Raw genomic sequence first — 18,974 nt, forward strand, 5'->3', positions numbered from 1 at the left:
GGAAACAAGAAACATCTGGGTAAAACAATTGTGACTAGAAAGCAAACTGTGTGTACAGCATTAAAGAAAGGCAGTGCTGGTGAGGGAATAGTGAGATGAGAGAACTGGAAAGATACAGCAACAGTATGGACAGAGCAAAGTGAATTTGGTCAAAGTGATTTGTGTTTGAAAGAACAGGAAGAGTTATATCCCAGGTTTACTAACAGTCCCCATAGATAGATCTGAATATAAACAGAAATATCTTTAATTTGATGGACAGTACTTCTGCAAATTTTATCACTGGGGAATGTACAGAGTTGAATAAAAAAATACCCTAATATTGAGGGAATAACTTAGAGAATACTGGTGATGACAGCTGACACCAGCAGGCAGTGATTCAAAAGAGGAAATGTTAATTCACACTCAGTTTTGGTAAACACTGCTGACCTTGCAGAAAAAATGATAAAGAAAACAGAGAATTGCAAACTTCAAGATGTTTTAATTTATGTTTAAACTAAATATTTTATATACATTAATATCATTAAGTTACTGCACTTGTGCCCTTCTACACCACTGCCTCAGCTCAAGGCAGAAAATTCTGAACTGAGAATGAGAATTTGAAGAATAATCAAATAGAGATTAGTTATTAAAATACCAGTCCTATCGAATTGATTATTAGCAATGGTGGAAGAAGGAATGAAATACAGAAGTAGTTAAACAGAATTTATTTAATTATTTTTTCAGATTTGGAGGAGAATAATTCAGCACATATATGAAGTGTCATATGACCCTTCTAAGTTTCAGACCCATTTTAGAGTTACTTCATCAAGTTGTCAAAGACCTTAAAACTTAGTTTTCAATGGGAAATTCAGCATTTATATTAAGAACACATGTAAACAGAACACTCTCAGGCTAATTTAGAGATTATAGAGTAAAAAAAAATTATACTGTTTATGAAATAAAACCAGGACAAACAGGACAGCAATTTTGGTAGTGGGAGTTCTCTGTAAGAGGAACCCAGGAAACAAAAAAAGGGGTATTTAGGGATAGTGTAAGTGAAAAGGGGAAAGTACTCTGTTCAATATATTACACACAGAACTGGTGACAAACAAATAAGCAACAGAAGATAGAAAGGGTATTTCTATTTTTGTGTTATTCGTAGTGGAAGTGTTTCTTAAGTTCCATAATATCCAGCCTACAGAACAAACTCTTTTAATACTTACTGTAGATAAATAATTTTGTGTAGCAATTCAGCTCTAAAATAGGTGTTAAAGAATGAATTTTTCCCTTTTGCAGCAATGTCATTAACCCTTTTGATTTCAAAACCCAAATGTCACTGCAGTGCAAATGGAGACAAGAGAAAGTCCCTCCACTGCTAACAGACCTTTGACAAACTACTTGCTGCTAGAACCCATTTCATAAATTTGGCTGTGAGAATGTAGAGAAGAAATGTAGCTAAGAGTATAAACAGCCCATTAGTATGCAATGCAGTATACATTCATGTATAGTGAAATAAAATTTAATTTGCATTAACCGATGACTCTTTATGGCCCCAATGGTGATCTGGATGCAGATTTTTCACAACACCTAAAGTTTGTCCTGATCTGAGTTTGGAGTTTTTTATTCATCTACTTTTTTGGAACAAAACTCTGTGTGTTAAATATGATGGGAAATTTTCACCTTTCTCAGAAAGGTGAAAATGTGCCTCAATTGAGGCACATTTCATTTAGTCACATAGTGACTTCTCCTTGGGTAACTCCTGCAAGATGCAACACCTGGATCAAATCCTCCTGTGTCATCTCACAGGCAAACCAGATTTTACTAAGAGGTAAATCAAGTTGTTTGAGATCATTACTACAAATAGTACTTACTCTTTCATTGTGAACTTTTCCAAGTAGGACATTTGCATCCACCAGGCTTTGGCTTAGATTAGCACTCTCAGCATCCTTCATAAATTCTCCCAAGTACTTCACAGCCTCATTTGATTTTCCCTGACTGAAGCAAAGGACAGGGACAAAATGAAATATTTACTCAGATGGCTTCTTCAAATGCTGAAGATCTGCCCCCTTGTTCTGGAGCAACTTTACTTTGTGATGACTCATCCATGACTGGATTTTATTTCCAAATGGCCTCCAGCACTACTTGTGCTGAGCCCAGTGAGACTACTTCACACAGAATGTCTGAGGGCAAAACTGGATCCTTTCAGCAAAATAGAACAAAACTTTCTTTCAGAATACTGTGCCATATTTTAAGGCCCTAAATAAAAACACAGGTGGATGATTTAACAGGGCTTTTGGACCTTCCATTATTTTATTTTTATTTTCTACTGAGCTGCTGATAATACTTTCAATTCAGCTGGACTTCACATCCTGACAAAATAGGGGAAGGAGGTAGGAAGGTGTTTTTTTCAGTAAGGTTTTCGGTCATTCAGAGCTGCTCTAGAATCTGGTGGTGCAGCAGCAGCTCCATAAAAGTGCCATATCTCAGTTCTGGGGTGACAGCCTTTCCCTGAACACAATACTGCCCTTTGGCTGGGTGGATCAAAGGTGGCCAGGGTCACACAGACAAACCTATAAACTATGGATTGCGGGTGCCACCCCCAAATCCCAGTGAGCTCAGAGCAACCCGAGGTCACAGCTGCATCTAACTTGAAAATTGGCTAACATACTTTGACAACAACATTTGCAGATTTCCTTTTTTTTTTTTTTTTTTTTTAATAAAGCCAGTCATATTAACAACATAAGACCTCAGCCGTGTGATTGCAAGATATAAGACAGACATCTGAGCTTGCTTGTGAATAAGGCTTGGTGCCCTTTTTCCCTTTAAGGCCGGAGTGTTATTCCTGCTGACCTCAATATTAGACATGAACTTGAGTCACTAATGTAGGAGCGTAGCATGCTAAATGTCAAGGCACTAAGCAAGATAGGAAATCCAGCCTTAATTAAGAAATTCACAAAAACAGGAGTTTCTGTAAGCGATAAAGAATTGTGATTTATTTTCTCACCATCTTAAACTACCTTCAAATTATATTTCTGCAGCAAATAATGGCCTGGAATTTATTTACAATACAGTTTTTATTATAAACTGTATTAGGGATATGCGCTTTCAAAATCTGGCAGAACTCTGAATTTCCCTCTTTTATGCTGTTGGAGTAATTACAACAGTCTGCCACAAAACAGGAAACACAGCAAAGCTTAGCTGCAAATTTAAAATATTGCAGTGATTATCTGTATGTGACTAAGAGGGTAAGATTACTACAAAAGGATGCTAAATCACTGCAAACTTAAATTCTTGAAATGCTCAAGTATATGCTATGTAAAGCTTAGAGGTCAATTAGCAGACTTTGATTTACTAAACTTTCTTAAGTATTTTATTACCATGAGAATACAAAACATACTGGATGTAAACATTTACCAAATGTCAAAAGGCTTCTAAATTTTAGAATTAGAAACACATATTTTTTTAACCTGTTTTTTTCCCAAAGAAAAGAAAATCAAATGTTTCTCTACAGAAATAAAGCATATGATTTATATAAGTTAAAGGACAAGGTTAAAGTGTTAGACAAATATTAATTCCAGTTTTTCTAGTTTTCTATATGCAGTGCACAGGTGCAACTTGAAGAGCATATTATATGGTATAATCATTAAATCCATTCAACCAGACCTTTGAGAGTTAAAAACATATATTCTGAGGAAAAGGACTCCTTGGTCCAAGGAATGAGAATGAAACAGTGCAGAATATTTGTGTATCAAGGTGATTCCAGTTTCCAATTGGGAAAACAGGACTGTTAACACCCACATCCCCTGACAACTGTCCAATTATGTATATCACACTTGGCCTACTGTTTGCAGTAGAAGTAATCAATAAAGGATGTGGTTGAGTGAACATAGATTTTGGTTGAACCAATGCATGAAAACTTAATCATTTACTCAGAGTGGAGAAATCAAATAGAGCAGAGATGAAACAGCCACTAAGGGGTTTGTTGATTGTACCACCAAGTTTGTGGGCTAGAGGCTGAAAGTAATAAAGCAAATGGAATCAGTGACAGGAGAAAATGTAAAAAGGTTTTCTTAATTTCATGAATTAATAGAAATGTTTTGATGTATTTTTGGCCATTTTTTACTTTTCACATCAAAACTTCTGTTCCACATACAGAAAATAGGAAAATTGCTAGGGCATATAACCTCTTTGAGGAAAACAGGAATCAGTTTGAGACATATCAGAAAGATATTTCTCATTGTTAAGACTTCACTTATGCCAGCTAGAAATCAGTTGGTACAGTTTAACAATTTTTCAAAGGAAGTACTTTTAAAAGCACTACAGCTTGAGATATTTAAAGTGTGCTAGAAGGATTACTGAAACACTTTATCCTGCACAAGACCTGATAACATGATAAACAGGTCTTTCCTACTCAAAGGGCTAATATTTTATAGTTCCTTCAAAAATCTACATGTTATTTTATACAGCCATATGCTTTCTATCTCCTTAGACATCACCTTCCTAAATGCATAAAATGCAATTTCGTAAAGATATAGTCATTCATGATCCCACAGAACAGTTATGATGACTTCAGCAGAAGAGATTACACATCTACTGCAACTCATTTTCCAGTTTCATGCTAAAATGCCCTATGAGATTTTTACCCCTATTAGACTTTTATGAAAATATGCACCTTTTATAGGATTGCTCATGTGATGGAATTGGATGTATAAATCATGTGTCCACAAGAAGTCATTACCATGGTGGACACTGGCAGAATAAGTCAAGAACATGATGCTATTATGTCAGATTCTTTCCCCTGGAAAATGACATGACTAAATGCTCATGATAAAGATTTTCAGTTTCCCATAGTCTCTGGAAACATCTGCAGCAAAGATTTCACAAAATATTCCGAAGCCATAGACAGGTTCTGAGCCATTCAGGAGGGCTCAGGCACTTTCTCCAATCTGTCACGAGGAAATAAGTGCAAATTCTCACAGACATTATGGTTGTAATGCATTTCTTTTGGGAAACAGTCATCTTCCTGTGAAGATGTTATTCATCAAATTTAAAATTATTTACACAAATCTAGCCTAGATCAGGTAACAATACAAGTAAAGGAAAATGGAACAAGCTGAATATGGGGATTCTGTCACCAGCAGTAATTATTGGTGCATTTATCCAAAGTGTTCTGTGTCCAGTTCTGGCAACCTCAGCACAGGATAGATAGGGACCTGTTGGAGTGGATGCAGAGGAGGCCACCAAGATGCTTAGAGGGCTGGAGCACCTCTCCTATGAAGACAGGCTGAGAGAGCTGGGATTGTACAGCTTGGGGAAGTCACCAGGGAGACCTTACAGTATCTAACGTGAGCTTATAATAAAGACAGAGACAAATTGTTGAGCAAATGTTGGGCCTGCTGCAACAGGACAAGGGGCAAGGGCTCTAAACTGAAGGAGGGTCGATTTAGATTAGTTGTGTGGAAGAAATGTTTTACAATGAGAGAGGCAAAGCACTGGAACAGGCTGCCCAGAGAGGTGGTTGATTCCCCACCCCTAGAAATATTCAAGGCCAGCAAGGATGGGGCTTTGAGCAACTTGATGTAGTTGAAGATGTCCCTACTCACTGCAGGGGTTAGACTAGATGACCTGTAAAGATTCTTTCCAATCCAAACTATTTTATGATTCTATAATTCTATGATTCATAGGTGTCCAGACTTTTGCACATGTAAGTTTCTCAAACAACTGAAAGTTGCTGAGAACCATCATGACATTTGACAGCGTTGAACAGTTAATGCCTATCACATACCCAAAGCTCATATGTAAGGTGTTTAATTTGGTAAATGCTCTCGTGGCACAACTACCAGATGGGTTTTATAAAAAGTAAAACAGCCATTTTTCAGAGAAAGGGTTTATGGTTGGGTCTTCACCAAGAAGACTCAATCTATTCTCTAATCTATTCTTCAACAGATTAAACCCCTGATCCTACACATGAGATTGAACTACTCCTTCACCTAAATTAATCAGAATATTCCTCTTCCAGGACAATGCCTTAAATACTAAACTGAGGAGTCTTACTGCTCTTAGTATCTGCTCCCATTGCTCCTCATTTCCTGTTTTTCTTCTTTTTCAAATTGCAACAACTGCATAGCAGTGGGACTGTCCATTCCTGGATAGCTAAAGAATGCTCCCAGAAGGTGTGGAATACAGATTTGATACAGAAGAAAATCACAAGCCACTCCATCTTTAGGTCTGCTTTTAAGAAAAAAATTGCATTGGCATGATCTTTCAGATGAAGGGTTTAGCAAACTAACTTCATAAAGATCTCATAATCTGAAAATTATGAGTAAATAAATGCATGTGCCCTCATTCCAGAATGCCTAAATCATAGAAAGGAAATGAACATACATGGTTTTAAAACTGGGATTTAAACCTGGTATTCTTAGTCTGTTCTGTGTCTTTTTGAATATCTTTTCCCATGTCCTTATTTAGGATGCTCAGAATACTAGTAGACATGAATTATGCATCAGAGAGCTGAAGAAGACTGTGGTTGTGGCTGATCCCTACGTGCTTGGATAAGGCCAAGAGACAAGGGATCTGACTCAAAGAGGAGAATTTGCTCTGCACACTGAAATAAACCAGGTGACAAGTCCCTCTCCATAAACAATTGCCAAGCTCTATCGTGCATCATTTGCACTGAGGTCTTCAAACATAGAATAAGTCAAGAATAAGCTGTAACTTTCACTTTAATCTCTTTTTCCCCTATCCCATATGATAATTTCATTAGGTGACTTTATGTCAAAATTATTTGTACCTGAACTAATTCCCCTGGTGGAAGATTTTAATGCCAGATGCTGAAATAAAAATATTGAACACAAGCATTGTATTTGCAACAAATTTGTACTTAGTTACACATGCACAAACCAGAAATGCCTCCACAGAAGAAGTGAGTGCAATAAATGGAAACTTACAGTTCAGAAAATATTATACTGAGACACCTACTGAAGCTTGCTACATTCTCCCAGATTTTCTTTCTTTCTTAATCTGGAAAATAGGTCTGCATTTCTATTTTCCAGTAAGGTAAGGTCCCCCACAAACAAAAAAACCCCCGAAACAAACAAATAAAAACCAAACAAAAACCCCAACACTTAAAAAGCCCTCAAAATGTGGAAGAAAAATGACATCTTATAGTTTACAGGCAAAGAGAAACTAGAACCATACACTTTAAAAAATGTGTAACAGTTTAAAATAACTTAAGATGAAAGGGTCACTTACTGCAAAAAGGGCACTGCTTAAAATTTAAGCAGTCAGTAATGGAAAGCGACAGACCTCTAACAATTTAAGTCTTTCACAGCTGAGTGAATCTGCACTGACAGTCAGACAAGGATGTGCTAACCTACCTTGCCAGGATCTTGGCTACAGCTGCATATGCTCTGCCCAGGCCAGCAGAATCACAAAGGGTTGTGAAGATTTCTACAGAGGTGTTCAAAACCTGTGAAACAGGAAGATAAAACCGGTAAATACCCCAATAGGAATTTCCACTTTTTCTTCCCCTCGCTGCCCACACAGAACACAAAATTAAAGCTTTCCCACTTCTACAACTATTCTCTAATTAGCCATGATGGGACTAGGGTTTTGATCATCATTTATAGTTGCTTAAAACTACTCAATAATTACAAATCAAAAAGATGTAACTTGCAATTATATCTCTGTATTTTGGCAATTTGGAGAAAACCAAAGAGGTACTCCCTGATTTACAGTATAAATTTCCTTATCCATAATTTAAAAGTGCCTGTGCTTTTATGAGTTTCTGATAATCAATAACTTAAGATGGTGTCCTTTGCATCCATACTGGTTTAGAATCATATGCTGAAATACAACTCAGTATTATTCTTCTTTCTCTAATCTGTCACAACTTATCCTAGTACAATTCAGATGCCCCGAAATTAATAAATTACAGGTTATATGTTTCATCTATGTTGGCTTAAAGCACTGTAGATAATGCTGCTATTTTTCTGATTAATTATTTACACATGAGAAGTTTGTTAACATTAGCTTGGAATCTACTCTATTATTATGAACCCTGCCATAACTGAAGGCTTACAGCTGCTGCATAAAATCATATGATCTTAATTTAATTTAACACTGACATCACCTGTATTGCAGAATTTCTCTTTTAATCCATTTTTTTTTTCAATGGTGATGACAGGAGAGTGCATATAAAATTAAATCTTATTCTTTCATCCCTCTTCTTTGTTGCTTGACCCAATCTATTACACACATGAGAAAACAGGAAATCTCCAAAGACTCTCTATGGAAATCCTTTTTGCACATTTCCAAGAAAGGAGTAGTGAATGTCATTTACCAGTTCTGAAGGAGGATGGGAGATGCCCAGGGACGTATGGGAGTATCCCACATGCCCCAGGATGCCTAGTTATACTGAAGTAAAAGACTGGGCATTTTCTACTCAGAGTGCATCCCTGTCACTGGCAAAGTGCATGGTTCAGGAGAAGACAACCTGTCTGTGCTAATGCTGTGGGTGACACCATTTCCATTGCTGTTTCCACCACTCAGATTTCCTAGTTCTTGAAAGAGTTTTACTACATGCAGCAGCATCCCTGGACATGGCTTTTTTCTTTAGCTACACAAGCTCTGGGTGCACCAAAAGTAGCATTTATTAATGTGCACTGCCTTATTTATCATCCCTCAAGTACTTTCTTTTCAGTAGTATTTTAATGTTGCATCCTATCCTTGCAGGTCACCGCCAATTGAGTTATCAATGCATTAGGTGTGACAGAAAGAGTACAAAGGCATCTCAGTTAGGAAGTTGTCACATCAGCTCAGAAGTCTCCCTAAACTGAATACATACATGATGTTGTCTGTGCCTGAAGTACATCCTTCTAATAATCCAGGATGGTAGCAGAAACACACAGGTGTCTGAGAAATAATTCCTGGTATTGCATTTAACTCAGGGGACCTACGGCATTTGTTGTAATAATTGTGTCCATATTAGAAAACCTGCTATTAGAGCGCCAGGAGGTGTCACAAATGTTATGCGCTGGACTGAAATAGTTCCTACTTTAAACTGGCCTCTACAATATTAAACTTGGATACAGGGCCTGCAGTCATTACTATCAGGCACAGAAAGGTTACTTAGAAACCTAAGGCTTTGGCTACTGTACATTTTTTTTCCTATTACAAACATCAAAAAGCCTGAAAAGTACAGATAAACCCAAGGAAAAATCATACAAAGCATAGCTGAAGAAAAAAGTTGGTTCATTGCATTGCTGCAACAGCTCCGAGAAAGAAGGAAGTAAATAAATAAAGCCCCTCATTCATATTGATGAAAAGTGCTCATTTTGGTCCCAGGTTATTACTACTCTACACAAATCAGATATTTTATTCTAAATAATGAGGAAATAACATTAATTAAATCCTCTCCATGAAAGGGAGGAAATCTTGATAAATTACCACAGAAAATGTACTCTTTATGTCTGTATTTCAAATAACTCCTCCAGCTTCAGGGGACAGAAAGGGACATGGGCCTGATGGAAAGGAGCTGCGCACCCCTGGATGCCACAACTGCCCAGTATCCCTTTATGTGAAAGAAATGAAGAGGGTTCTCCTCCTCTGTGATATATGCCAAACCTTCAACACTCAGGACAGAAACATTTCAGGCCAGAAACATTTCAGGATAGAAGAAAAGGAACAGATGGAATAGGTTAAAATGATGGTTAAACTCATAAGCACTACAGGATTTCACCCAGAGTCTCTGGAAATTACAGCACATTTTAAATTTTCATTTAAAACAAGACAGTTGGAAAGTTTACATGCTGGAAAATCGAGTGGAATCAACACAGTGATGCCTAAAACCAACAAATGAGCATGAAAACTTTCCTGATTATTTTTATGGGATAGGAAGAACCAATCCATCTAATTGGCTTCCTGTGGATGCCACATAGGAAAAGACATGCATGTGGCAGAAAGTATTGAGTGGGTAGGGCTCTGCCAGTCATCTATCAATTCTCTGGGAAGTGGATAAATATTGGGAACACTGGTTGCCATTTGGATCTAATGGAATTTAAAGGTTCCCAATGAAAAGTCTGCCTTTTGACAGAAGCATAGCCAGAAAATGGTATTTTTATATATATACACACGTATCGGCCATTCTGTGCAGGCAAAAATGACATCCAAGGAAGAGGTGGAATAATTAATAATTAATGCTGAAAACTCCTACACAAATGTGCAGTTTTACTGGATGGGAAAAATTCAGACAACAAAAGAAAAACCATCTTATTAAGGTAAGATGCTTCTGCTGCAGTATTCTATAGCAAATATTGAGTTTGAAAATGTCATCTTGGTAATTTCCTTTGCAATTACTCATTAATTCTTTTATTCATTAATAAAAATATATAACAATGTGTAAATAGGTATTAAATGGGACTGTGTAAGAATCTATACTAGTAATGTATAATTAAAACCACTTTGGGTATTACACATATTTAGCTAAATTTCCTTCTCAAAAGTTAGACAAAGTTTCCAGAGATTTAGAGCTACTGAAGGGGTAAAATGTCTGGTTTTTTCCTTTATATTTTGTTTTGTTTGTTTTTGTTTTTTTTTTTTTTTTTTTTTAAATTAGCCATGTACAAAGAGTTCTGAGGAAGGAAGCTGTTACAATAGATTTATCTTGACCATGCTAGACTCCATTATAAAATGATAAAATTTCCATATTGTTTCAAAGACAGTTTGATACTCCGAGCAACTAGTGTGAGAAGATTGTTGTAGATGAGGTTGAACAGATTAGAATAATGTACAGTTCTTTCTACTTCCATATAAAAATGTAACCTAAGCTTAACAACATAACAATTACAAAACCCGCAGATTCTGGTCACAGATTACTTTTTGGATCAATGTGACCAAGCACATTGACTATCGCAAAATTTTTCCTTCTGTGGGTCTGCGGAAAAACTAGCTAAAAAACTCAAAGTAACATGAAAGTCAAAGTCTAATACAGAAATGAACAGTGGGTTTCAATCACTTTTCCTCCTTTGTGCAAGATGTGGGAAGGTAGAAGTGGAAGGTGGACTTCAACTTTGTCTTCCACATAACAGACCACAGGATAGCTCCTGTGGGAGCATCCATTCACAAAATCAACTCCCTTTCAGTGTCTTTGTAAGTCTGTTGTGTCTACACTTACAGTATAAAAATAAAGTTTTAAGCTCTGCTTAAATCCACAAAGCAGAGCCTGTTTGTGGTATGGCTCTCACACTAATTCTCTAGCTAGTGGTGAATGTCATATTTACCTTCTTTTCCAAGAAAAAGATTAGTGAGCTCTCAGACCCAGATTTACTTCTCAGTTATCTTGGCATTATGCCAGGCTGACCCTCCAAGGCTTATTCCATCAATAAAAAACAGATACAGGAGCCCTCCCCCAAGAACCCCCTCCATCCAAAATCCCACCCTTTATTTTTTATTGTCACATCTGTAATTCTTTTATATGTGAACAAAAACATGCACACACATCCCCTTAGCATACACAGGACTCAGACAAAAGCACAGAGGCTCTGCTGATATATCTGGAGATAAAGGACAAAAGAGAAAATATTGAAAGTATGAATTTATGTTGACTAAAGAACATCTATCCAACTCAACACTAGATTAATGCTACTACCAGCATTTTACAGTTTTGGTAAAATACATTTTTTGGACAAGCACATCATGAGATAACATTGATTTATAATACTGTAACTTTAAAAAAAACCAAAAACATATTTCTGCTTTCAGCTTTAGATTTGATATTGTTGCCAAAGTTTATTGGAAATACATTCATTTTGATTTCTGCAAATCTAGCTGTGTTTAGCCATTTCACAGCTGGTGAGAAGGAAAGATGCTTCTGCCTCATTTACAGATCTTGAACATGAATCAGACAATCAACTGGACCATTAGTCAAAGAGATCAGTAGCTAATGATTCCTGACGGGCACTGCAGTGGCAGGCGAGGGCCCAGCCTGGCTAGCAGCATTTGACAGTATTTTTCTGAAGCCAACAATAGGTGTTGGTAGACAGACGATGCAGTCGAGCGAGAGTACAGGACTCATACCACTTTGTATCTCTTAAATACTTTCAGAAAAAAACACATAGTTCTGATCTTTACTAAATAATCACTTTGATATAGTCCAGTGAAAATAAGAGACAATAGAACTGTATGCATAGGCACTCTGCAGTTCAGTGAACTCTGACAAATTGCTGCCCCAGAAATTCATATTTAAAAATTACAAAAAAGTGCAGTCTTTATTACCATAATTTGAGTGGTTGCACACCTGTGGCCATGCTGAGTAAGATCAAAGAAAAGTTTCACAATACAAACCCAGATGTATTCTTTTTTTTTTTTTTTTTTTTTTTGCCAAAACACAGCATGGGAGAGGTTGGATAGCAAAAGAAAAGGGTATTGTTCATGAAATGTATTGATCACAATGTGCAGAGCTCATTGATCCCAGGAATATTACACACCAGTACATGAATGGCAGGCCACACCTTGTGCAATGCTAAATGTGTTCAGGCACTGTGAGCATCTAGAAGCTGCACATATTCCATCTGCATGCTCACAGCTCAGGGATACAGAAACTGGGTGCCACACCCAGGAAAGAGACAGCATGCCCTGATTCGACCGAACTGTTACTTCTCCCTCTTTACTCATAACTAAAATTCACCAACTCAGTCCTGTGAATGTTAACTCCTTGCCCTCAGCCATATCTACTTACAACGACTACAGTCTTGAATAAATTACTAGAAATCCACAAATGTTGTCAATCTTCTTATAGAGACAGGAAGAATTCAGCTGGAATTGGTCAAACTGGTCTGTTCCAGTACTCCTATTCCAGGGACTTTATTTGGGTAATGCATAAGGACACATCTTTCAGCAAGGGGTCAGGGACAGGGGAGGGAAGTAGAAGAAACCAGCCAGAAATCTGTTCAAACCAAATGTCAAAGGGGAACACCCTCGTTGAAGACTTTCCAGAGCTAGGACATGGCTATCACTGAGGTGCTGCTTGGCTTCACTCTCCCTTTGGGTAATTAATCCAGTCCACACTCCTCCTCCCCTGATCTACTGGGCTATCAAGAGCAGTGTTTACCCTCATGCTCTACAAACACTCAGCAATACATGCTTCAGGTTACTTGTGTGTGCATCTGCTTGAAGGATTAAGGGAGGAAGACAAACATTGCACTCATTCCTTAACAGTCTATCAAGATCAGACCTAAGGCTCTTTGCCTGTATCAAGTCTTGTCTGCTTCATATAATACTCAAGGCATGTACATTTTGCTTTGATTCTGAATGGATGATATGTAAATACAAGTAACTAATTGAAAAGGTTCCCTTCCCTAGAGTAATTTCAAACTTCTATTGGCTTCCACAAGGTCAGGAGTTCACTCTGTATGCTTCATTTTGCTGCATAAAAAGCTTAAAGAGATAAAATGTACAGATGATTGACTAAAGGTTAATTTTTGTTTCTGCCTTACTGTCCTTAATTCTGGACTTCTGTGCCACCAATAATTATATTAATTCTCATTCTTTAAACGCCAATTTTGCAGGAATGAAGTAATAATTTTCTTTCTTCCTATACCTAATAAAGGGTTTTATTATTCAGTCATATTTGAAAAATTTTCAAAAAGTCATCCAGGCCCTTCAGAGCAAAAAACTATGCAAACATCAAATCCAAGTATTTTCATTTACTATTATTGTACAATTTGAAATTTCCACTGCAAAAGACATTGCCCTAGTGAAGGTTACTGCAATCTATATTTAGGACAGGAATCTAATGTTTTCCAAGCGAGCCATTGTTGACATATTTCTTAAAAATAAAGCATGGCTTAACAGTCTGGAGTGAAGAAGCTTCATCTTTTACCCTTTAACAGCAATATAAGAGGAAAAAACAGTTTATGTATCTTTTCCATCCTGACAGATGTGACAATAGCTGGAAACACTGTGCCTGCCAAGAGCTTTTATCAAGTATGTTATAACAACTAGTAATAAGTGTAAATAATAAATGGCTACGATCTTATGGGAAACGGTGGCAATACTAAACAATTTTTGGTGCTTGCTGATGGGAGTCTGCTAGTCCTGGAATTCCCTGGCTTCCCAGTAGAGTTTTGGCCTGACAATAAACAACAGTTTAATACTTTATCTAATCCCAGCCAGGAGGTAAGTTCAACAGCAAGCTTTTGCAGATGTTCACATCCAATAATCTATTCATAATTGATGAAACAGGGAGGTCAGATGTAATGGTTGCTACTATTCCAGCAACAAATAAATGGTTATTGACAAAACAAGGCAGTGTGGCGCTGAGTGCTGAGCAGTGACAAGCATGAAACAGTGCTGAGACAGAAGTAGTGATGTGAATACAGCCCTTCATCTTGAGAATTCCTCTATGTGATGTGTGGCACCAGGGCCACTCTGACACATAAGCAGATGGAGGTGACTTGCAAAGGAAAAGTGAGATTCTGCAAGCACATAAAGGACAAAGGCAGAGCCGGGGGAAGAAACAAGGAGAAAAGGGTGGACAGGAATGGAAATTGGGGTAAGTGCAATAATGTGAATTGTTAAGAAATTTTTTGTATAGCAGGACTGTGATCCAGATGTCTGGACAGCTTTTATCAGATTGTTGTGTCTACATGAATGTACCTTGCTGTCAGATCACTGTAGCCTGCTAACATTATATACATACTGCATGCTTAAATGCCCATTACTTCTTAGACAAAGCACCTAAAAATATTCTGCTTCATACTTACTAATGTCTTGAACAGATATTTTTAACTACACAAAGTTTTCCTAGCTAAAAGCAAGCAAGCAAACAAACAAACAGTTAAATTTGCATAAAAAGAGTAAAAATGGCAGAGATAAACTAGAAAAGTATAAAACCAATTTAAATTAGATAACGTAGGGGGTAGTTTTCTGCAAACCAATATAGAAGCTCAAGAAGGGATCTCATTCAGCTGAAAACCTTATATTCTTCAAATTTTAACCCATGTAATGCAGTAAAAGGATTAATAGACTGTTCTTATTGACTGAATAAAACTTGAGTCATTTAGATGCAAATAGACACTTGAGATCTTTTGCATCCATTTCATTGCTAAAACACAGTTTTTCTACAATGTTTACTGTGTAATATACTAGTATGAAAACCAGCTGAATGAAATGGGGACATTTACTGGTTTATTCAGTCATAAAAAGATTTCAGACAGAAATATTTTAATATTAATATTACTAAAATCATTTAAAGCACCAAGGAATGTGAAATCGATTTCTTTCAAAGTACCATTTATTTCACACTATGTGACCGATTCTTTTGATCAGCTCTGAAATAATACATAAGCTGAAAGCAAAACAGCAAAACAAATTGCTTCTAGCAAGGAGACACCAAGATCTCAGTTTTACACAGACATGACTCAGTGTTTTAACTTCTCAGGTTATTTATCTATGAAATGATAAACTTTAAATTTCTCAAGATCTAATGCCTGAATCAAGACCTACTCTCCAATTTAGCCATTGATGGTTCTGATCAAGCAAAGCTGTTAAGCATTTGTTAATACCTGAGCATATGACTTATACCCCCAAAGTCATTGAGAATAACTGAATTGAAATTTAAACACATATCTAATAAATGAATTGCCTTAGCTTGAACTGTACCAGTTTGAGAAACCAATCTAATTTTAAAAGCCTTACTTTTTAAAATAAGATTTAAAAAAAATCTTTAAATAAGATTTTTTTAAATAATCTGTTCATTAGAATTAACTATACAATGGAAAATAAACCTCCCAGATTATGAATACATTTGCATTTAAGTACTGAAATTCCTGAATTTGTACAGTGTGGGTACAAATGTTTCCTTTCTCACAGCACATTAAGAGTCTGACTTCTGTAAGTAGATCATCTAACAAAATTAGAAAATTTCTCTTGCAGTTCCTCAGCCATTTGCTACAGCCCTGGGTATAGAATGTGCAGTTTCACTAATGGAAGTGCACTAATGGGCTGGCAGTTCCTAAGATCTTGTATGTTATCTTGTATTGTCACCAGATATCAAACTATGGATTTAGACATGCTGCAGCAACACCTTTCCCTCAATTATGTACAGCATTTAGGTTCTGAGGTATAGCACACCTAAGCTAGAAATCCAATGTGGGAATGAAATGAGGAGAAATTTTACACTGGCAGGTGGTTGGAAAAAAAAAAAAAAAAGGAAAAACGTGGCAACAAGAAAAAAAAAGGAGCACATTTTATTAGCTACTCTAAAAAACATTTCAATAGATTCCAGAGAAAATGCCTAAATCACACCCTGTAACTGACAGAAGACAGCTATTGGAGTTTCAGAAATCTCAGGACAAGCTAACTGTAACCTTCTTGCCAGAAGCAGACCCTGTCTAGCTGTGTCCCCAGTCTGGATGCCAATCTGCCTGGTAAAGCCCAAGGAATGTGCATTGGGCACATCAGTGGAGAGCATACAGAGGCTGCTCCATCCCAGCAGCAACACCAAAAAGGTGAGACCAGAACCAAGGCTCCATGACTGCCAAGTGCTCTGCCCACCATGCCTTGTGAAAACCAGATGCAAGATATTCTTATTCCCTAGCAGAGCAGTTGAAGGAAATTTTACGGCTTTGTCCTCAATTTTTCAAGATATTAGAGCTGAGCAAACCCCCAGTTAGAGCAGTTTGGTTCTTCTGAGTTCACACATAACAGTTAGGGACAATTTCTCAAAAACAATTCAGAGTTATGCAAACAATTCTCTTGATCTTAGAATGTCTATAATGATGTAAATATACTTAAACTAGTGCTGCACTGCACTCCCCTCCAGTTCTTTTCCATACTCATACAGAAAGTGTGTCTAAGTGCCTGCATGTGTGTGTAAGGCAATAATAAAGTAATAAATAAATGATAAAATATTACAATTTATCACTTTTAAGTAGAGTCAAAATATTACAAAAAAAAGATTTTGAAGTTTGGGAAACCACATTTGATATGTTAAATAGAAGAATTTCTAAATGCAGGATATTTAATATATATATTTTAAGTACGGCTACATAATCTTATAAATATATATAAATGAAGAAACTTTCATACATTTCAGAAGTAGAAATAAACAAAACAATGTCCTCCAGGCATAGCCCTATTTAAAATTGAGGTTTTAAACTTTTTGTCACCAACTTGTATTCAGATCCTTGCGAACACCAGTGGTCAGATAATTTTAACATTCCGAAAAGGTGCTATAGATTTATCTAACGGATTGAGCACTCAAACTTTCAGCTCACTGCAGTACTCCTACTCTTTTGGGGTGTATGAATGAATAAACTGAAAACTGTAATGGATGAGATAGAAATCCAGCCATTCATGGTGTTTTGGTAGCCATTCTTATAGGACATGAAACTCCTGAAGACTAGGGTCAATATCAACAAGTTGCTAGAACATTCCTTGTTGCTGCGGGAAAACATGGAATTGTGATTTTTCCTATCATCAGGTAATACATTTTTTATGTATTAAATATTTTTTGTTTCTTCTACTCTATAATTTTTTGTATAACTAGATTACTGTAATTCTGCAGCAGGATTGCATTTAAGAGTGTTTTCTTACAGAGGATGCTCTTGTGGCAAATTTAGCTTGACAAAAATCCACAGAACTGAAGGGAGTTCTTGTGCTGCCATTAGTCAAGCAAAATCCAATCTGAACCACAGACTGAAAAGGAAAATGGCATCATGTTACAAGGCAAGCATAGTGGACACCGTAACAGCAAGGTACAAAACTGTGTGGTGTACAGAAAAGTATTGAAGGAAAGTAGCATTGCTGCTTCTCATATTTCCTGCAGGTTTTCAAGAAATTGGTTAAGATAGGAAAAATCTTATTTACCTTAAACCCACAAGAGAAGTCCTTCCTTCACTAAGAGACTGTTAACTTTCATGTCCAAATAAAAAGTTAGAACTGTCCTTCACTTTAAGAATTAAGTGCTAAATTAACAACAACAAATTAGCTGAATGATCAGACATTAATCTCTTTCCTGAAGTTCTAGGTCTTCTTTAGTATTGTCAACACAAATAATTTTTAATTTCTTAATTCCCTCAGCATTTGAGTCAGTATATTTTGTCAGGACAAAGTTCACTCCCAATATTAATCCTCTCAACATAATTTTGTATTATCTTCACCAGTGTCTAGCAGCAGTGGGACCCTTCATGCCTACCTTCTAAGAAGGCTCAAAGTTTTGGGGTTTTATTTCTCAGATATGAAAACCATGAAATTCCTATATGAATACAGTTTTAAAAACAGTTTTAAAAATCACTTCATTGAAAGTGGAGCCTCTAGGAATGATGAGATTTCTTCTTAACCTGGTATGCTGACATGATTTTCCAAGCATGTGATGCCATTTCCTAGGCTGAAAATGTTACACTTCATTACTAACAGCTAAAGATCACTTAGGCATGAAGAAAGGACAATGTCTGATTTAAAAGAAGGAAGTTTGAAATAGTTTCCATTGAAGAGTATTTTTGGATGGGTATTGTGAGTCCCCATTTGAGAGTGGTTTTTTTTTTTTTTTTTTTTGGGTAACAATAAGGAAAGCTTAAATCCAAACTCAGTGGCCTATTCAGACACCACTGACTTAAGTTCAGCCTTCTAACTTCACATGCTCATTCTTCTCAAAACCTTACTCAATATTTGAGAGAAAAGACAATAACATTCACTCTACCTTTTGGAGTTCTTTTAATTTACCAAATCCATCCATACATCCATATGGGCATAATCCAAATAATGAGATATAACAGATATAATCAGATAAAATAGACTGTACATACCAAACTCAGAATATCTGCACCCCACTCATATTCTCCCTGGCCGCATGAGAGGAAACAAAAATTCCCAGTTGCTTTGACACAGACTTTTTCAGAAATTAAGTTTATGGCCATTAATCACCTCTGATTGCTGTAACGGGGTCATTTTGAATGTGAAGATGTCTTTGCAAGTTCATAAATTTTCTTGATAAT

At 36.6% G+C, this 18,974-nt stretch overlaps 1 protein-coding gene across 5 annotated transcripts in view; it reads right to left on the bottom strand.

The window, feature by feature from the left end:
* The window catches only part of TTC29 (tetratricopeptide repeat domain 29), a 226,277-nt gene that overhangs the window by 43,738 nt on the left and 163,565 nt on the right, over positions 1–18,974 (bottom strand). For all 5 annotated transcript variants that reach the window (XM_038136455.1, XM_038136456.1, XM_038136454.1 and 2 more), the window contains 2 exons: positions 7,356–7,447; positions 1,851–1,974 (listed from right to left, as the gene is read on the bottom strand). In XM_038136455.1, the coding sequence (XP_037992383.1) occupies positions 1,851–1,974; positions 7,356–7,447 (216 nt within the window). The remainder of the gene's footprint in view (positions 1–1,850; positions 1,975–7,355; positions 7,448–18,974) is intronic.

This window comes from Motacilla alba, chromosome 4 (genome assembly GCF_015832195.1).
Source record: "Motacilla alba alba isolate MOTALB_02 chromosome 4, Motacilla_alba_V1.0_pri, whole genome shotgun sequence".
NCBI classification, from domain to species: Eukaryota; Metazoa; Chordata; class Aves; order Passeriformes; family Motacillidae; genus Motacilla; species Motacilla alba.